General features: G+C 39.1%; 1 protein-coding gene and 1 long non-coding RNA gene across 11 annotated transcripts in view; one reads left to right on the top strand and one right to left on the bottom strand.

Annotated features, from left to right (window-relative positions):
* Positions 1–17503, top strand: part of msi2a (musashi RNA-binding protein 2a) — a 281548-nt gene extending 264045 nt beyond the window's left edge. For 2 of the 8 annotated variants that reach the window (XM_022680980.2, XM_022680984.2), the window contains exons 12-15: positions 6178–6366; positions 10963–11117; positions 14802–14878; positions 16641–17503. In XM_022680980.2, coding sequence (XP_022536701.1) covers positions 6178–6366; positions 10963–11117; positions 14802–14843 — 386 coding nt within the window. In that variant the 3' untranslated portion in view covers positions 14844–14878; positions 16641–17503. The remainder of the gene's footprint in view (positions 1–6177; positions 6367–10962; positions 11118–14801; positions 14879–16640) is intronic. The other 6 variants (XM_022680982.2, XM_022680985.2, XM_022680987.2 and 3 more) reach the window with 4 other exon arrangements.
* On the bottom strand, positions 1079–18085 carry LOC103045725 (uncharacterized). Of its 3 annotated transcripts, none has more exons than XR_001518606.3 (4): positions 17980–18085; positions 16624–16732; positions 9031–9100; positions 1079–3444 (listed from the first exon to the last, which is right to left on the bottom strand). It is a non-coding gene; the product is annotated as an uncharacterized LOC103045725 (long non-coding RNA). The 3 variants fall into 3 exon arrangements; XR_001518607.3 differs by having other exon boundaries at positions 1079–3343; XR_007427528.1 differs by lacking the exons at positions 1079–3444; positions 9031–9100 and adding an exon at positions 14872–15603.
* Between the last annotated feature and the right edge of the window lie 3822 nt (positions 18086–21907).

Below are 21907 nucleotides of genomic sequence, written 5' to 3'. Positions count from 1 at the left end.
TCATCCCATCTCTCCTTTAGCCTGGAGAGAGAGAAAAAGCAGTACTTTCAGGGCAGTAGTTTGGAATTCCTCCTCAGAGGCAGTCATCTGGCAAAGTGGAAATGAGAGAGGAGCATTTATCCACTTGAAGAGAGCCACTCTCGTGATGGCAGCATGCGGAGAGACAGAGAGAGAGAGAGAGAGAGACGGAGAGAAAGAGGGATGGGAAGAGAATAGCTGGAGAGAACTGAATAGCACTGGCTGATGTTTGGTGATGGCCGCCCCCGTGTCCATCCCCCTCTTTTCTCCGGGCAGTGGGCGAAAGGCAGAGAGAGTGAAAGAGAGAGGGGATAGAGGGAGAGGGAAGAGGAGCGATAATTATCAGCAGAAATGAGGCTCGGTGAGCAATTCGCACTGCTGGACCCACTGATCCAGTCACCACGGCAACGCCGACCTACTCATTTGTTTTGTAGATGAGTAATTACATCCAATTAGACCGCAGGAGAAAAAAAGAAAAAGAAATGGCGAAGAAGTGATCTTTTGTTTCAGGCTGATAGCTAGAATATTAATAATTGGATGATCGGGGGCAGGGGGTGGTGGGAGATATGATCTACGGGAGTGTGGGAGCTCATCCTAAACCACACTTTTGCTTAAAACCTCCAAGACGCAGCACTTAATGCACTACCTACTCAGCTTCTTGCTCGCTTGCTCTCTCTTTTGTATGTACTCAACCTTAGGCATGTACTATAAGAACGGAGTATGATGCCTTTCTTGGCATTGTAAGAACTTTGTAAAAGGGGCTTTGTAAAAGGAGCCGCCTGGTGCTCTAAAGTCTGGAGTCAGATAGCTACACCACGGCGTGGAGTGCTTGTGCTTTCAGGCTTTATTGTGTGAAGGCCACATCCTTCCAGGAGTCTGTATAGTATAGCTCTGGAATCATCCAGCTTTTCTTTACACCTTTTATCGAGTGTCCTTGAGACTCTAGTGTACCAAAGTCTTGCAGGTTTTTTCTTTTCATCTGTTCTATTTGAGTGTTGCTAGAATTTCTCTGATGTTTTGAAGCTCCCAAAGGTTAAAAGGAAGAACGAAAGGAAAACTGTTGCGTTCATTTTCTTTTATGACCTCATTTGTTTTAGAGTCACACACTCCCCTGCACACATGCACATTCAGATCGTAAGCTTTAATGCCCAACACAAGCTGGCAGCTCCATTATTCCAAACACGGGGCTCCTGTGATATTGCAGGTTGTTGTATCGCTGATGCAGCGTGGCACCAGATGTCCGCACAGCTCTAACATCGCCATTCGATATTTGTTCATTAGCATGCTGCAAATTTGTCTTCGTGCCATGCAAATAAACGCCTTCTTTTCTTTCCCGCCACCGCTGCTCCCAGAGGAAGCTGGCGACATGCTCGGTCCCACTGTGGAAACGTTACACACAGAGGAACATGTGCTTTTCTGCACAAGATCAGAGAGAAGCCATTATTTCTCTAACTTTGATGTGAAAAAGAAGGGGGGAGGGGAAAAAACAGCGTCTTTGGCTCAATCGCACTCATGTTTCTCACCTTTGCTCAAAGTAAATCATTTGTATGCACTGAAAAGAAAATTAGCACAGGAAGATAATCAAGAGATTGCAGCGCTCCCAGATGGTGTCTTTTCGTGCTCCCACCATCCACTGAAGAGCCACTTTCTCTCTTTCTTTTTCTTCCCCTTCTGCACCCCCCATCACATCCCCATTTTTATTCATATCCTTTTACACTGATGGCACTATCATTAGAGGCAATCTACCTGAACAATAAAAGTCATTTTGCCTGCCTTTATTAGATAAGACCTTCCTGGCTGCGCGATGCCGGCAGCTGAGGGCTAATTGTCCATGTCAGAGCAAACAAAGCCACCATGTGTATTTGTTGTGCGCCTCCGATGTCGTCTTTGTGTCCTGTCGCTTTCCTCCCGCTATCGCCCTCAATCCAACGCCTCGTGCAGATTGCAACAGGAAGCCACTATTGTGGACCACTGGCATGGCCCAAGACTCTTGGATGATGCTTCAGTGCTGTTGGGGTATGGGAGGGGAGCTGGTGGGGGGGTGATCGTTCTCTAACCCCTTCCCTCCTCATCCGTTTAACTAATGGAGGAGATTGTGGAGAAGCCTTTTGTAAAGGTCGGCGCTTGTTTGTTATTAAAGATTCTAATTAGAAAGAGAAGAGGAAGCCGGGGAAGCTTGTCTAATTAGCGAGGAGCACGGAACCCACTTTGAAACTCAAGGGCGACGGGCTATTTGCATGCACGTTGAAAGTGGATTAAGCAGAAAAAAGTCTTGCACGCTCTCGCTCCCGTTTTTCTTTCTTTTTTAATGTTTGGTCTCAGCGCAATTAAAGCTCAGCTGAAAGGCTGGATATTTACCGTGAAAGTCGGGATGTTTCCAGAATGACAGGGCTATAGACAGAGATGTGAAGTGGGGAGGGAAGGGCACAGGGCATCCAAGGAGAATAATTCCCTGTGGGGTTTTCCACCACAGTCTCTTGGACACTCCTTATGACTTCTGTCCTTTTGCAGGAGATATATCCAGTCTGCTGAATGTGGCCCGGATTAACCTCAGCCTGCTGTCATTTGTTCTCTGCACTTTGATAAGCAAATCTTTAGATTTAGCAGTCTGGGTTCAGTCAGAAGAATCATTAAAGATCATAAAAGAAAGATCTTTTGAGAAAATGCAGCAAATGTAAACATTCAGGTATAAATGAACAAATAATTTTTTTTTGAAAAAGTTATTGACAAATGGCTACAGTAAATGGCTATAGGCATCAATGAAACACATTTTTAAAGAGTCCAAGTAATAGTAGATAAAGTGTGTTTTGTTAATATTTTAGTATATACTTGCAGACAGCCCATACAATCCAAATGTGTACTATAAGGTTCAAATAACACCTGTTATAAGTTGTACAGCAACACAAAGACATTAAATATATATAAATATAAATATATATAAATATCTTATAAATGTCTTACCACACAAACATTTTTAAATTTGGATCCACATGCATTCAGCTACATTAAGTTGAACCTATTGCTAACACAGATGCGTAAATACATACATATAGCTCATTTGGTCATTTTAATGAAGTACTGCCAATAGAATCAGATTCTCTTGAGCAAATGAATGTGAGCACTGAGCTGAGGAGCATTGGAACTGTGTTCTCTGGAATAAAGGAGGTCCATCCGATACTTTTGGTAAGGCAGTTGATGAGGTGAGGTGACTCGGGGGCAGACTATGGGACGGAGCGTGTAGAGTTTGTGTGTGTGCAGGTGCAGACGTGGTGAGTCAGCAGCAGGGGCTGCAGTGGGCAGCGCAGTCTCCGAAGATGCTGCAGTCCTATCAAAGATGAGTCATTAGAAAAGCAGGACAGTTTCCCTGAGACCTACCTACAGCAGGTTTAGTTAGAAGGGGTCACTCAGTAGGAGATATTTAAAAACCTGCGGTACACACAGACAGATGAAATGCAGCACAGTTTGTTAATTCTAACATATTCCTGAACTGTTTGCTGTGTCCAATGGAATCAATGTTTTTAATAATATAACAAAAAAAACAAACGTAAAAGCTCTAAGAAGAATCCAGAATGATGAGTGGAGCTGTGTATGATCCTACAAAGACTGGGGAATCAAGAATGAAGTTTTGATAAAATGAAAGAACCGGAATTTCAAATGCCAAATACAGGAAAAAGGTAAATGGATGTAAACTGATTACTTATGTAATCAAAAATCTATGTTATTTTTAAAATCACTGTATATAAAGCACATGATGTAATTAACGGCGTGATTCCAGTCAATTTTTTCAACAGTACTGTACATGCCATTCATTTTTAATTTACTAAAGTTACCTCACAAATTTTAAATACATAAAAAATAACCTTAAAAAATTATAGCAAGAGATTTTGGCCATATATGGCAAGAACTTCTTAAACCTATAGTAAGAAACATCCTCAGGGTCCTCATGAAGCTGCTTGTTAGAACACTAGAATCCCTGTCTAATTCAATGTGTTATCTTATAGTTTTGTTGTTCTGATTGTGAAGTCTCCTCTTTGAGAAGGCATGTCCAAAAAAAGTGCTGCTCTGTACCTGTAAAGAGAACTAGAACTAGCCTGCACTGTTCTTCTTCTTTGGGCTGAAAGTAAGATGTAAATAAATCCACTGCGAGCGTAGTTTTGTCCGATTTGTCAAGCTATACATTCCGGTAAGTAGACAGCACGGGCATGGTGCCATTCTACCAGCCGCTTACCCCAATTTGCAGGATGGAGGGGGAAGGTGTGACGAAGCTGGCGGCGGACCTGTTCTGCCCGCTAGATTGCACTTGGCAGTTGCTGACAGTATAATCAGCACTGGCTAGGTGAGGCAGGGCTGCAGGCCTTCTCTTTTTGTTTAGGGACCCAAATGAAAAACAAATACGCCCTGGGGGGCCGCAGGATGAAAGGCCTGCGCTGCCAATCTTGCTCCTGCCTTGAGTGGATTAACGCCTGTGCTGGAAAGAGGTGCGAGAGGCACCAATGGCTTTTAATAGGCCTTTTATACGAGTGCCGCGCTTCAGATTATGGGGATGAGCTATAAATGTCAATGCGGCTCGCACTAGTCAATGATGGTTTCTGAAGCGTTGCTAATCTGCCATCTGTGTGAAAGCAAGGTGTTTTTGTGAGTTCGGGCCAAGACGTGAAGAGGCCTAGCGCTTTGTGTTGTGGATCCTCCCTAATGTTTATGCCCAGTAAACATGAATGTGGCCTTCTTAGATTGTCTGCAGAACCTTACTCAAAGGCTCAGTATGCTTAGCTGCGTCTCCCAAGAATAGAGGGGTTTGAAATCAATTATTGATGTTTTGTGTGAATTCAAGCTTTATTCTCTTGAGAAAGAAAAATACAGATTATTAAGAGGACTATTAAGGAATGTTATTGTGTGAATGAAGATCAACTGTGTTCGAAGGTGTGCTGCTTCTCACTGATCCCCAGGGTTAACATGAGGCCCTTTCACTCAGTGCCCATTTGCAGTGGTGGCTCATGGATTGACTACAGCACCAGTCAAAAATGTAAACAAGAGAAGTCTTTATTCCACATTTTATGTAAGTGCAAATATCTCAAATTATCACCTAATCATGCAAAACAAATTTAACTACAGCTTTACACAGGGCTGGCATTCTCTCAGGGGATGCTTTTTCAACAGACTTGACAAAAGCTCTGCATATGCTGAGCGCCTGTTGACTGATTTAGGATGCATTTAGGAAAACATGGAATGCATTACATTGTTTCTACTTTCTTAGAAACCTATTTAAAGCATTTCAAAACTTTTGATCAAAAAGTATAAAAAAGTTATAAAAACAAAAGAATCATGAACATAATTATTATGTAGATCCAATATTTATTTACACGTTTTTTAGATGTGAAATGCTCTTGATGAATATGTCTAGTGAGTAAAGGTGGGGTAGCAATGCTGAGCATAGTTGGCCCAGTAGTGATGCTAACAGTGGGAGGAATGCAAATGGTACATCAGTTGTGCTGGGTGAGGCCTGTGGCCCCTTCCTGATGCTGCTTAAGGATTGCGGATGCTGCACTGCTACTGTTGCTGCAGGGTCTCTTTCCTTTACAATGATATTTCAAACACACATGAAACAACATAACACAAGCCAAACTAATAATTACAATAACTCTCCCCACTAAAGTATAGTGGGAAAATCCAGTGCTAGCACAGGTGCATTTTAGCAACTTCTAAACCGGCAGTTGTATATTGATAATAGGCACACAAAGGCTGTGAACCTAAAGCAACTCTCATCAGTAACTAAGCAAACAAAATGTTAGAAACAAGATATAAATTGTAAGCTTCATTCCTCATCCTGGTTGGAGCCCTGATTTCGGTTTGTCTAAATTTTTGACTGGTACTGTAGTTCACCCCTGTTTAGAGGTCAAATCTTGAGGCCCAAATCACCAGTTAGCTGGGCTTGGTTTAAATAAAACAAAGGTTGATATAAATTGTGTAGTGCCAAACATCAAGTAGCCATGTTCAGCCACTCTCAATAGCAGCACGCATCAACATACGTCTTGCCTACGTGACTGTGTACCATGCAAGAGTTTTTCCCCACAATGATGGCGCCCCACCCCTTCCTCCTCCTCCTTACCTCCCTCTCCATTCCCTTCTCCCCCTCCTCCACCCCTGTACTGTATCTCCCAGGCTTCCCCGATTACGGGTTTTATTCCGCGCCCAGCGACCAGCGGGGGGCACCCTGTTCCTTTGCGGACTATGGCTCCCTGGGGCCCCAGGCAGCTCAGATGCTGCAAAGCGAGCACGCCACGTCCGCCTGCAACTCGCCCCTGCAGCACCTGCACAGCCCGGATCAGTTTAAAAGCCCAGGTTTGTATGGTGCGTTTTCATGTCCTTGACCTTTTTGCTTCCTTCACATTTGGTTTCCTTTTTTGTTTTTGTTCTTGTTGTTATTATTTTGTGTTTCTTCGATCACATTTATGCATCAGACAAAAGACTATTGTTTAAATAGAGGCAGTGATATCATGATAAACACCTGGCTAATATGCACTGCATGTGGGATTTTTCCATAATCAATTCATTTCTCTCTTTAAGAAAGCTGTTTGTTCTTTTGTGTATGTAGATCCATTAGATTATTATTAGTAGTAGTAGTAATATTATTAATAGTAGTAGTATTCTTATTATGGCATGAAGGCACCCAAGTGCCCTCTGGATGCACGTACAAAGCACAAGCATGAACATAATGCAGCCAAAATGGATGATGCAGGGTCAGCTAATGCTCACTCTGTTCATTCGGTCATATTCCCCATCCCCATACTATCATAAGCTCATACATAAGCATCCCATATCTGCTGAAGGAGCATGGTACTGTAAGAAACTTGTTTTTTTGTGTCTAGGCTCAACTACATAGGTATTGTTTGCTTTCTAACTTGTATTCAGTGTCAGTGTATAATCATGATGTGCTCATAGTCTTCTGTTTCCATTCAGAATTTATATTAAAGACTGTTTATATGGACGGCTAAATCGCAGTATAAAAACAAGCTAATTCCCTTCCTGTCACCTTGCGTTGCACGTTAAGTCAACTCTTGTCACCTCCTTGCGAAACTCCTGTAATGTAAACACAGGCTCTCTTGGAACATCCTCACATTATTATGTCTTGCTGTGTTTGGTGTGAATTGAGGTTTTGAAGGTGATGTGCTGCATTCAGCGCATTTTAAAACTTAGGAAGCATCAGCCAAGTATTAATCCCAAAAATTATTAAATGGTTAGAAGTAATTCAAATGCAAAAGTGAATCATGTTTTTGCTTGCATCTATAGTAATCCACAGTAGTTTCTGTGTAGTGTTACTATAGACTTTGCTGCAAAGACCACGTGAAAAATCCACAGATCAAAAATCAGAAAGAAGACAGGCAAAAGTAAAAAAACAGAAAATAGAGTGAGAGTAGCCAAAATATCTCAAGAAGGAAGAACGAGAGACCTGGTTATAAAGGGTGGCTAATAAGCAGATTGCAGACAGGTCCTGTTTGACTCATTAGTCTTTTTTTAAGGCGAACATGTCACTTCTTTTGCACTGGAACATACCCTCTGTATTAGTTTTCGAATAATTAAATAATGCGTTTTATGTGGCTGATGGCTTCTGTTTACAAATATTTCCACTGTTACTACCATTGCCATTACATAACGTTTTGACTATGCCATCTAGTGTATTGCCTTACATAAAAGACACAAGTATTCGAGCAGTAGTGTATACTACACTTTAAATGGACGTGTTCATTTTCTATGTAAATAAGGCTGTGGTATTAATAACTTTTTAGCACTGATCTCACTAGTCCTGTTCCACCAGTGAAAGTTATGTCAGTGAAGGTGCTGTCAATATGCTGTCTCTTTCTCTCTCTCTCTCTCTCTCTCTCAAGCCCTAGCGCAGTTATGGCTAGTCAAGCCTCATTGGTTAGCCATTTTCAGCAGCACACTCAACGGGCCTGCTTCAGTTCTGCATTGTCCCTGCTCTAAAGCATGATGATGCACTGCAGAATCTTGCATGGTGTCGCCCGTCTGTAGCCCTGGTCCTAACGGCCGCAGTCGAAGCGGCTCCAGCCAGGTGTTGTGAGGCCTGCCAGGTGCTCCGCCTCGCCTCACCTCGCCTGTCCCGCCTCATTTGCTTTGGCAGCAGACAAGGAAAGGCATCTTAGCGCCCGTGCTTTACACTGCAGATTACACAGATCTCTCGGTTTGGACCCAGGCCCAGTCTGTGCAGATTTCGGCTCGAATGGCTCCCCATGGTGCGCAGCCGGGCTCGCTAAGCTACGGGCTCCGAGCTGCACCGGTGTTGTACAGAGTCACGGTCCTAAATTACTGTAGTCAGATTTCACCAGCACACAGTATAAGGCATTCTGGTTGGAGCAGTTCTGATGCACGGCTACACTGCCACTAAGAACATATGGGAGTTTTGCCCAGTTTTGCTTGTGTTAAACAATACATCACTGTGTTTTCAGCTCTGGTAGCTGTCCTGTGCTGCTGGCAGAGGTCATGTTGTTCTCTGCGTTTTCTCCTGTTTAAACTGCTGCTCTTTCTCTCGTTCTCCGTGTTACACTGGCTTTTCTACCAGCTTTTATCAGACAGACATAAATAATACTTCACCTCTGCACTCCACCCCCATCCCTTCCACCACTGAACGGAAGCATTGGAGGCAGAAATGCGCATTTCTGTCTTAATCTTTGCAATATATGACAGTAATACTGCTTTCAATATAGGTTGAGAACACTGGGAGATAAAGTTCTATTGGATTAAGGTGATACTTGATATGAGGTCCTGTCAAACTGTCTCCTGTATCTCGGTTGCTGTGGGAAACACAGACATAATCGATGCATTGTGGGGTCTTTTAGGGGTCATATCAAAGCACTTTATCTCATGACAGCAAAGATTGTGTGTTTGTGTGCCTGTGTGCGTGTTGGTGTGAGAATTATAATCCCTCTCCACCGTGAAAAAGGTATATAAACAAATAAATAAACAGATAATAAATAAATAACAGCAGAGGACAAATACCTTGCTTGAACTCGGCGAACAGAACGACTCTGTGCCCTCTTTCCCCATGGTGCACTGCCACTTTGTCATCCTGCAGAAAGAGACAAAGGGGTCTCGTAAATTAAAGCACCGCACTGGGCACCAGTGCAGGACACATGAGTCACCTGCACCTTAAAAACCTGCTGTGTAATCCACTGGCCCGCTAGTTTAATTAGCATGGGTGCCGCTAAGCTACCAGTCAAAGCCAATAAGTGTAACTCATGTTTGCCTATTAAAGTTAATAGCAAGAGCAGTCTAGCCCCAGGGTTTAAGTTGAAACATAAATCCTTTTGCTTGCAGAGAGAGAGAGCAGGAGAGAGAGAGAGAGAAAGGGAGAGCCCTGCGCTTTGCCTCAACAGAATCCACCAATTATAGGAAATGAGGATTACTGCTGAAACTCAAAATGGCTGTAATTGCTTAATAAGCAGGCCTATTAGGATATGTGCTGCTCAGATAAGGCCAGTGAGGCAGCTCCTGAGAAAAGCCTGGAGTTAAGCACTGCAGTCTTTTTTTCTCTCTCTTTCTCAATCATTGCAAACTGCAGAGATGCCCAAATACAGTAGGATGAATTGACCCATCTGTCCACAAATGCTTTTTTTTTTTTTAGTTTTTATATAAACATAAATCATTAGCAGAACAGCAGCAAGTGTAAGCGTGTTAAATGTAAAACTAATTTTCAATGCATTTGATTTATTTATATATGTACATGAAATGTCAGTTGGCACATTGAAGTAATAAGATGTATATGATTTTGGACAGACAGGACAGATTTGTCCACTCGTGAATGAAAAAAAATATAATCAATGCATTATTAGTCACAGCACTGCGGTCTCAAACTGTACTGGCAGTAAGAATGTAGGCCTATTATTACCAGTGCAGTGTGATGAATGAATAGCTATAGTGTGGACAATAGACACTGTGACTTGAGCACTGGTCTGTTTAAACAGTGCTGGATATTTTGGCTGGATCCTGTGGTTGTAATAGGCATGTGTTTTACAAAGACTACTGGCATTTACTACATTTTCTTCACTGCAAAAAACTTGACGAGTAATAATTTTAATCTTGCTGATATACCTAATATTTTTGCAAAGTAAAAAAGCTGTACGTCATTACATCATTTACAATCTTTGCCTTTTCAGTGGCAACTTGAAAAGGAAAACCCTAAAAATCAGATGCAAAACCTGCAGTATCTGCTTTACCAAATATGAAAAATGTGTTGTGCGAGGAGTTTCCTTTAAAATAGTACCTAATGATAATAATAATACATAAATAAATATATATATGCAACCCAAAGACACGCTCATGTGTTGCGCTTCATGCAAGTTCACACAAACAGCCTGACGCAAGGGGCACATCATACGTTTGTGACTGACTGCATGTTGGTTTCATGCATGCCGATCTCTGTTTGCACATGACTTCACTGTGAGTTGTGAAATTCCCCCAACATGTGCATGACATACATGAGAATATGATGTTGGCTAATCACCTCAGTGCCCATTGCTACTTGTATGAAACACAGATAATAAAGATATTGTTCTAATGCAAGTTTAATGACACTCTCCTTACAATCCACAATATAATTGTGAAAGCTTTAGCTATTAGCATTTTATTATTATGGAGTGTATAAAATGGAACAGCATTTCCAGTAATTAGTCAGCATTTCAGTGCCACTCTCCTTGCTGGTATCACTTTTATTATTTGGCTCTACTGTTCCCAGTCCTTCAATATTCTGAAAATGAATATAGACTCAAACATCCAATATCATATTCTCTCCCATATATTGTATTTATGTCGATCTCCAGGCAGTCTGAAATTTGTTTTCCAATCTGTGCACATCATGCTTGACATGACCCTGAGGATTTGCAGTTTAAGTGTGTGTGTGTGTGTGTGTGTGTGTGTGTGTGTGTTCTTTAGGCACTAACCCTCCTCGGCCTGGAGGCTTCCCTGGTGCCAACAGTCCGGGGCCTGTAGCGGATCTGTACGGCCCGGCCAGTCAGGACTCTGCTGTTGGAAACTACATCACTGCTGCTAGCCCCCAGCCCGGATCCGGCTTCAGCCATGGTATTGCTGTGAGTATCATCCTGCCTTCACCAAGTTAAAATTTTACAGCTGCCTATTTTATCTGCCTTATTACTTATCCCTTATTAGACAGGGTTACAATAAAAAGACAATATAGTGTTTTTATCATCAACATGTGACATCCTGCCCTCAGTTATCATAGTCAATAACTTTGGCATATTTTCTCTTTTGTCTACCCCTTCGATGCCATTGTGCAGTGGCTGAATTCAATTTACAACTTGTATGTTAAGAGATCATGTCTTAAGCTATTTTTAGGAAGTTTTGTTAAACTTGCAAACACCAGTAAAAACAAAGACAGTTATTACTTACCTCTTATATTACTTATATAAACTAACCTCATTCATCCATCCAACACTCTAAGAGAACGAGACCAATTGTGCTCTCGGGCATGAATGTGGCGTCATTGCAGACTGAAACATTGATCTCAGGTGATATGTTTAGCATTTTGTTGGCTGATCTTTTGAAATATGAATAGATAAATAGATTAATAAAATAATTAAAAATTTCCAGTCATTCTGGACACAACATTTTTTATTTGTATTCACAGAACTGGCCTGTGTGTTGTCTGTGACCAAATTAGTCTGTACAGGGGTCTGCAGACAAATCAAAAACATTTAAATAGTATTGTACGTTTGCATTCCATGTCGGTTTGCTGTATTTATAGCAAAGTTGACACCACAGATTGGTAAAAAAAAAAAAAAAAAGCAGAAATCCTGCAAAACTATTTACAATACTGAATAATTAATGAACATGCTGTAGAAAGCATTAATATTTGCCAATTGGTTTTCATCATGTTTTAAGTTAACCAAATCTTTAATATCTCACTGTCTGGTGTGCATATGCAACAAATAGAGACACCCTTAGACTCTACACACAAAATAGTGTAAAAGGCCTAAAGAAAATGTTCTGCTTCTTCTCTTTTCTCTGCCTGATTCTCTGTTTATTCTCTTCTCAAAGCATTTTAAATCCTGAACAGATAATGATTACTTTTTACTTGCGGCTGAGGAGTCAAGGTTTGATTGTGTAATTTCTGTATGACTCATTTAAAGGCAGCCACTATACTATACTATACTATATACTGTTAATGGACAAGACAAATTTGGACAAGAGGTTCTCAATCAGACTGTAAGCAAGATTAGTGTTGCTATATGCGTAAAAAAAAACAAGAGCCTCTGATACTGCAATCCGTCTAAACTGTGGCTGGAGTTTAAGACGGGAGGGAGAATAGAGCATCACAAACAACTTGGCAGATAAAAAACGAGTGGTATGATTGGAAATGAGCAAATTGTCAAATTCAAATGTCCCTGTAACAAGCAGATGCTTTTGACACCATATCCAAACAAAAGCATGGCGCGGCACAAAAGTTGCTTTAATTGGCTTTTTGCTGGCAGAGCGCAGATTCCGTCTATGAATGTCACAGATGTCAGGTCGCATTTCTGAATCGCTGAAGCTCTCAATTTGGAAAAAGAAAGGATGCATTTGTAATGAAGTGCCAAATTGAAATTCAATTATTCACACACTCATTCTCGCGCAAATACATCTCTTAACCAGCTCTACAGCAGAGATGGGCAAGGTGTGCCGAGCGACACTCATCCCGGGCCTTCTCTCCTCCCAACCCTCGCTGCCTTTGTGAATTGAACAGCCTCTTTGTTGCTTTTGTATCTGCAGAACAATGCAGATTATAATACAGTTATCAAGTAATTATCCGTGTTCCATGGATCACTTTGCGTCAAGGCTAGAAACACTGCCCCTGTTCTTCCTTCGTATTTTATACTTTAGTTGCATTGAGAATGTTAGACAACGGTTAAAAACTCAAGAGAGCAGAAGACTCAGACTTTAACTTTGTTAAACATTCACAGCATTTCGCAATGGAGATGCATGCCTCGCAACCCTAGCTTTATTTATGGGCATTAGAGTTAACAAGAACACATCTGGATGCAAATGTGCATGCCGATGAGAGATTAATGTGGAGTGGTGTGGTTTCAGGTTGAGTTAGTTCCTCTCAGGGTGAAATGAGTAACTAAGGCTGGGCCGAGAGCCTAGATGCTTTGGCGTCCAGTGCTCCAGCAGATAATGTCTCCGAGCAGCACATTAACACAGGAAATGACGCGGAACGCAGAATGCTCCTCTTCGTTTATTTCTGCGACACGTGTCAACAATTAGCTACACTACAGAACTGTAGGAGGCGCAACCCGGCGGATGACTCCACAGTTGCTGTTTTATTACTCTTTATTAGTGTTACTCATATCTGGCCCTGGAGGGCCACAGTACTGCAGAGTTTAGTGTTTTTTCCTGCTCCAGCGCACCCAATTCATTGTGTGAAGGGCTTTATAATTAGCTGAAGAGATGAATTAGCTGCGTTAAATGGGGAAGAAGAGTGTGGCGCTGTGTCCTTCCAGGCCTACATCTGAGTAGCACTGTCAGGAACATGCAACTGTGAGTGTATGAAGTTAAACGATGAAGCCTTTCATACTCTATGGAGACGAGAGTGTTAGTGGGAGTATGAAGCAAAACTCTTTCCTCCAAGTCTGCTTGATTAGAGAGCCCGAAGCACCCTGCCGTAGTAGACTTTGATTTATTCATATGGATTAAGCTCGGGAGGTCTTTCTGAAGCGCGTCGCTCACGAGCACAATGGGCTGATGACAGGCCCGATAAGAGGCAGTGTTTTTAAGAAAGACGTGTTGACAGTTTGCCGTTTTGCCCCCTAAATCTGCCGTGTGGGCGGTTTGCCTCACAAACGCAATCAGAAAATCAGACAGTGTTGAGGATTTGCATATGGAGGAGGGAGATTGATCAGCTCAAGAGAGCGAGAAGACGAGGGTGGACATTTCCTCGTTTTTCATACTTTTTTAAAGGAGGTTGAAGAGGACCATATGCGTGTTTGGATTCTTTAAATAGTGTTTCTGTTAGCATTATTTAGTTCAAACTTGACCTTCTGGAGAAAACCCATCAAAGTATATCAAACTAGGCTAGGTTTGCAGTGTATAGTTATATAGTAATGACTGTGTGGAATGTAATTTACATTTTGTAGCAACAAATTTGAGCCAGCACCTTAAACTCTTTATAATCCAGGACTGAGAACAAGTGAAGGCTGTACAAATATACTAAGCCTAACGAGTCCCAAGACAGTGTGCTATAGCACATATAGTGAACAGCTGGACTGGAGATGGTGGGTTTACCTGCCTAACCAGTTAGCATAGCTCATTAATCAAGTATATGTATGAAAACTGCACTGAATTCTATAAGCAATGACTTAAAGCATCTGTGTTCCTTAACCTCTTTAACAGTATACATAAATAATGCCCTTTAACTTTTCTTCTGATTATGTAGGCTCATACATTTCTCTGTACTATAGTTTAACACCACTGTCCTTTCTCTCAAAACTCAGACCATGTTTGTAGCAGTAATATGTAGATTTTACTGTAGATTTATTTATACATCTTTTTATCTGCTTAGTTCACAGATCATTTGCTTTAATTCTATTAAGTAAATTAAGTAAACTTGTGATTTTCATTCATATTTCCACTCTATGCATCAGATTAGTTTTTCATTATATAATTGTTTAATACTTCAAACTCAGTCATGCTGACAGAACAATCCTGTGGATCAAAATGTACTCACTTTTCTCTTCTGCAAATGCCTACTAACAGACACACTAACTGTATACTTTTAGGGCCCTTTGATTGCGACAGCTTTTACAAATGGATACCATTGAAACCTAACAGGTGGTCGGTTGCCATCTCAGTGGAGGTATTATGTTTTCCCTTATATTGCTCAATGGCCCTTTCTATCCACCTCTCTGTCTGTCTTTATAGACTTATTTCATTCTTAATCTCTTCTCCACCTGTTCTCGCTTTTATGGAACTGTTATCCCATATCTTTCAGTGCAAATGCTAGACTGACAGTGAAATGCATGAAATGGCAGAAATGCGCTCATTCTCTTCAACCTGCAAATCTTTCTCTCTGTGCCATTGTTCGTTTCCCATCTACTCCAGACCTTTCATTTGCAATATCATGCACTTCATTTGTTCGTAGCTTGAAGCAAGTAGAGAGTTTATTTTAATCCATAAGCTTGCACAAATCGACACTGTTGCTTTCTCCTAAAATCTCCCCTATTATATCTTGTGTGTCCATGTTTTCCAACTAAAATGAAAATGCTAATAAACATTTAAAAACAGTAGTAGTAAATAGAAGTATTTCCAGTTATGACTACTGTGTGTTATTTCGTTGTACACACAGAAAGAACAAGCAGGAAAGAAATTTAAAGGCATTCTCGTCTTGCCTGTGTCAATGTCTGTGTACAGCCTATGTCTGTCTCCACAAACTCCCCAGTGCTGAGCTATAACACTCTCATTTGGCTCTCAAACTTTCAAATCTGTGGAGTGTCAAGTCAGATCCCAGTCTCAGCTCCCAGTACTCTGCCCACCCGTCTGTTTGGATTACTTCAGCCTCAGTGTGCCCCACTTTTCTCCTGTCTGCAAGGACACCAGTTTACAATAAGAGATGCTGGGAGTCTACTGGCTTATTTCTCTTAAACAAGAAATCAAAGAAATTACGTTAAGCCACTAACTGAACATGGACAAGATTTCTTCTGACAATCTTGACAAATACTGTCACTGGGTGACTTGAACTTAGTCTTCTATGACAAAGATTAGCATTCTATTTTGGGGAACGCAACAGTGTTCTAAGAACAATGTGGTCACTAAAACCCTGCGTGTGAATGCTGTTTCATTATATACAGTACATCCATTCAACCAGACAGCCTGAGCTACTGTATTATTATAATATTTATTGTCATTATAGCTGTAAATGGACATTAAAACATAAAAGGAACATAGTGTTACAGGATTTAAATATTTGAATGACTAATTTCTATTTAAATAAAAAATTGCATGTGACATCAAATGTGTATTTTTTATTAGAATATTATAATACAACCTGAACATTGTATTGAAACACTTGGAATTAACTTGTAGGGTTTTTTATATATATGTAAAATGTTTGCCTGACACACTGTATTGGTATTGGGCATTAATTCAGCTTTACTTGGTATTAGATTTCAAGTCGAAAGACACAACACCTTTAATTTTTTAATAATGTTTTACAGAGATTTACAGTTAGAAACTGTAGCACATCTGTTGAAGCACAATCTGGTCACAGTAAAACTCATGACTGCATATTGGGCGATGGACTACTCAAATAATATGTTGGCAGTGGAGATAGTGACCCCTCTCCATTAATAAACAGGGTAGAGGTGGTCGATACACTGAAGTGCAGCAAATGATGAGCTACAGTTCATCACTGTAGTCCCAACTATGTATATGAAAGGTGTACCAAATAAATTCCAGAAAGAATCTGCAGAATTTTAGATTAGCTTTGGAATTACGATCATGTGCTAGCACTTCTTTGGTCACATGTCCACGGCAAGGGAGAGAGGAAGTAGCTCAGGTACTGGTGAATAGTCTGACTATTGAAGTATGAATGTTGACCCTTACCTCTTTTGCCCCACCAGAGAATATCTGGAGGTCCTGGGAAGATGGGCCGAAGTTTCTAACTGGTTGTGTACAGGTGATGTCATGAGACTTCAAGCACTACAGCATCCCACTGGTGAAAGGCAAGGGGGGGTGGCATCATGAAGAAGAAAAGAACAAAAGAAATTGTCAAGATCATCTCAGAAAATAAAACAACTGCTGTACCATAATCCCAACCCCTATTGTAACCACGATTTATTTTTTCTCTATATGGCCTTTTATTTCTCACTTTGTTTTTTAGTTTTTTCTGCTTTTAGTTGGGTAAGATGCATAGATGAGGGGAAGAAGTTATTTTGTTGTGATCAGTTGTGTTATTTTTGATTTTTCGCATTTCTTATTCATGTTCTTTGTTCTTTCTTTTGGCATTTTGGCAAGAGTAGTTTAAAATGTTTGCTGGTCATGTCTGAATTACCTTTGGTACCAATTGTATAGAACCGATTTTATGGTGTCATATTTGCACAACAAAAAAAAGGTTCAAGCTACATATTGACTGATGAGGTTTTGAAAGAACATTCAGTACATTTCATTTCGGGTGAAAAACAAGAGGATAACTGAACTATTGAATTGATCTTAGTAGCTGTTTTTAATTCTTGTGATGTCTCATTGTTGATCATAATTACCTATTTTTGGGCAATACAAAGAGGACTCCAATATTTTTATGGTCCTTTTTTTATAAGTGTTGTTTTTGTCGTTTAGAAAAAAAAAGAAATGTATACTATGACATTTTTTCAAATGAATACATTGTGAATTCAGATTTACGAGAAAAAAAATGTAACTGTAAATATTATTCCAGTCATTGCATATAACCAACACAGAATGAAAAAGAAAAAAAAAAACAACAAAACCATATTTTTCTGACGGTGTGTAAAAGAAATGGTTCCAGGGTGTGAATAAATAAAAAAGAAAATATAGGTCTTAACAGATTATTATTATTATTATTATTATTATTATTATTATCTAGGTGTCACTCTAATACAGTAAGTACCCAAGTGACGATTGCAATCTGTTGGATAGCTGTTTGGCTCGCTCTGTAAATATTTAAGCTAAATAATTTTACAAGTGTCATACCAGCATATTTACAAACCGGTGACTACAGGGCACTGCTCAGAGTGAGGTAAAGATTCAAGTTGAGTCTTTTATCGCAGCTGCGGAGATTTAAGCTCGACCTAAGCTAATTTCAAAAGAACGACGATTCAATCCAAAGCACACTGTAGGTAGTGTTACTCTGAATTCAGTCCGGAGATTTTAGAAATACTCTGTGTCCTGACACTTTTATACTCCTGACAAGAAAAAAAAAGGAAAAAAAAAAAAAAGACTTACTATGTTATTTGATGTTGTTGTTTGTCTTATCCACTCTGTTCCATTTGACTTTGGAACTCGGTATCTGGAGTGTACGTCACAGCTGTTGCATAAAAGCTTGTTGTTTCGATCAGTTCTCTGCTGAGTAAATTAAGAAGGCACACATTTTTATACCATACCTCAGTCCTGTGAGTTTGACGGTGAAAAAGAAATGTAATTTATTTTATCGTTTTATCAGAGCGTTAACAAGCAAACCATGCTGACTGAGTATACGGATAATTCATTGCACTGTGACCAGTAGGAACGACCTGACCACTTCCATTTTTTTTGCACATGTTGGCTATTTTGAATGATCCTCGATTAGGGTTTCATGTATGAAGACTCCTCATGTGAATGTTGCTTCTACAGATGAGTAGAAGGCCAGGCGTAGAGCAAGCAAAACAAAAAAGCAATTCAAACTCAAGCTCAGATTTCATTTCACGGATATAGCCAACCTCTAATCTAAAATATTGATGTATTTTAGATACAACCAACAGAAAACACTGAAAAATATGTTCACACAGAGAACCATAGCTGCTGTGCTGATTTTCTTGTATGTATAAGGACTGGTTTCAGGTCAGAGAAAATGACATTGAACGAACCGATTTTAAAGTGCAGACTGTTGAAGGTGATTTGATTGATGTATATTTGTATATTTGTCTCTTGTTTCCTGCTGCAAATGTATACTACATTTTTTTGATTGATTTTGTTTTATTTGATGTACTCCAATGCTCCGAATAACCAGGTGAAGCAAAATGCTGGATGCTTTTTACATGATATGGAGATACGATCAAGTAATAATTTAAAAACAAATGAGAAAAAAAACTGAAGATGACTATTGTAATGTTCATATGTATGAGACAAACATGAAATACAAATCTTTAAAAAGGAAAAGATGTTCCTTCACTGATTTCAAATTTTGGATCAGGTGATTTTATTCCTATTTTTGTGGTTGTTAATATTAATAATTATATTAAATGATAATACAATGTACTGTGCAGCCATCAAATACTCTATTTCCTTTTCCATTCCCTATCACCCCCTATCAGTTCATCATCATTGTATTTAGTGTGTAAAAATCATATATTGTAACAAAGTGCTGTCTTTGGTACCAGTGTAGTGATTTATACTCCTCTTTGACGTTGTTCTCTTCCTTCTTCACGCTTTTTAACCTTCACACATCCATCCCTTTCTCTCTCCTGCCCAGTGAAATTATTCAGCACTGTAAAGTTACTCTAGATATAGTAGTTTGTAGCTTATTTAGGATCAGTAAGGGTAGAGCTTATTTGTAGTATATTGTATTGCAAGGTTATTTTAGTAGAATTTTTTTTTTTTTTTTTTTTTTTTTTTTTACTTTTTTCTTTTATTGTGATTCGCAGATTTAACATGGTTCAACAAACCAAAGCTCTCACAAGAAAAACAACTCTCTCTCTCTCTCTCTCTCTCTCTCTCTCTCTCTCTCTCTCTCTCTCTCTCTCTCTCTCTATATATATATATATATATATATATAAATGAAAACAGAAATTGCTGTAAGACATTATTTTATAAAAGGCATTATTTAAATCCCCACCCTTGAATGTTAATTAAAGGGGTGCGCCATACTACCTTAAATGCTAATACAAAACTCTTTATTTTGATTATTTTTTAGGGGATTTAGCGGACACAAGCTAAAATTATTAAGATTTTATGTAAAAGATAAACCATATTTTTTTATGTTCCTCATTCTAATAATTACAACAGTAAAAAAGATAACTCTTATTGATGTTTGTACATTTTCCTAATATCTCAGTCACCTGAAGCACTGCTGTTTCTAAAATATAATTTATTTTCTCTACCTTCAACATTTTTTTTTAACAAATTTTCATTATTTTAAGAGAGATTTCTAACTATGGACCTGGAACCAGTCTTTTATTTAAACTAAACGTATGCTAAAGCTATCCAAAATATTGTCCATTTCTGTTTCTGGTTGTGTTCAACTATACAGTCTGTTGCAAATTATTAAATATTAATTAATTAAATACAGTTTTAAATGGAGTTTAAATGCAGGGAGAACACATTTAACACAGCTTATTAAAAGGGGCATATGTGTCCCTGCATGATCATAATAGTTGATCTATGAGCTTATCTTACCTGTGTAGTTCCAAGTCTGCTTACAGAAGTGATCTGCTCAACATATGCCACGTCTGCAGATAAGAATAAGACAATAAATTAAAAACCTTTAAGAGCAGTAAAAGAAAAAATACTGCACAAAAAAATTAAAACTATCCAAAATAACTTAGTTCATTTCTAATTCCTAGACACTGTCTATTTAATAAAGTATTTTTCCTTCAGTGAGATCGTCTTTCTTATCCTCTATTATTTTATTGCCTATATTATTCTACAAAATAAGCAAATTTATTGAACAGGTGAATTTATACATACCAAAAAAGCAACTGAAAATGGTAGAACATTCTTACAAGCTATAGTTGCAATAAACATTTACATTAATTTAATTTAAAAAAAAAATGTAAATACATTTTCGGGGATATTTTTCTTTAACTGGTCTTCTAGCTTAGACTTTAAGGTAGCATGGCTCTGTTTAATTGTAGTTTTTTGTTTTTTTCTCCCATTGACAGCAGTTTACAGCTGATGAATGTCTCTCACATAACTAGTCTACAGAATTAATTGATTTAGGAAAACAAATGTAAGAAGTTTAAAAGAAAAAAGGCTGGAGTGGAAGGGGTCTGGAGAGTAGTACCGTATCCATTTAAAACTTGAATCTTTAGGCAAGTGGAAGGCAATGGCCAACTACTTATCAACCCATGCTCATATACATATATATATACATATATATATATATATATATACATATATATATGTATATATATATATATGTCCACTTACAATGTACTGTATACACACATTGATTGGATTTTCTGAAAGTGTCAACTTGCTATTTAGTGCATTCACAACATCTTTCTTCCCATCTCTCTTTCTCTCACTCTCACACCACTTCCTCTAACCCTGTTGTTCTTTGCTTAATAAACAGTCACTGATAACACTGGAAGTTTCTCTGCAGCCAGCTATGGAATCACATTCCATTCACTTGCATGAGAAACTCTTACTGACTGTTAACCAATGAGTGAGCTGACTTTTGGGTATTCTGCGTTTTTCTTTTTCACTCTCTGTCTTGTAGCTGCCATGTTCAGTCTATGGTAACATGAAGGTGGTGTTTTTTATAGCTCCACCATAACAGCACATGGTCCAGGCTGGCTTCTGCTGATCGCTGGGAGGAGCAAAGGCAGCAAAGACTGCTTCCCGCTCTTCCACATCCATTCCTCACACTTGCACTTGCTTTGTTTTCCCCCTTCAACATTAATGACTTTCTAACAACAAGAGACTGACCGCGATTACCGATGTCTGAAAGCTGAAATCGTTCAGGTCCTCTTGTATGGCTTGCTCAAGCCAGGAATTAAATTTTACTTGGAAAGGAATATAACAGTAATAATTATTATTATAATGATGATAACAATAAGACGTGGAGGGGATCACTCATGCCTCAGATGTGGAAAGTATAATTTTATATTTGTATTTTCAAATGATAAGAAGAAGAAAAAGAAGAATAAAAGATATTTCTGAAAGGTTTCCATCCTCTACTGTGGTCCAGAATTTAATGTGTTTGTCTGAAAAAAAAATATTAATAAAATAAAATGAACTATTTTATTCTTTGTATTCTTATTTTAATTGGTGTAGTTAATCTGGTAGATGTTGGCTCTTAAAGGCAAACAAACTTTATCATTTGAAGATAAAAAAAAAAAAAAACAGAACCTCAGATTAACACACACAAACACTCTAGAAACAGAATGGTGCTTCAAAATAGTTCTGCCAATTATGACCAATGCCATAAAAACAAAATCGCTTTTGGTTTCAT

This window comes from Astyanax mexicanus, chromosome 20, assembly GCF_023375975.1.
Source record: "Astyanax mexicanus isolate ESR-SI-001 chromosome 20, AstMex3_surface, whole genome shotgun sequence".
NCBI classification, from domain to species: domain Eukaryota; kingdom Metazoa; phylum Chordata; class Actinopteri; order Characiformes; family Acestrorhamphidae; genus Astyanax; species Astyanax mexicanus.
The sequence above is the reverse complement of the archived record's forward strand: the minus strand, read 5'-3'. Positions and strand labels throughout refer to the sequence as shown.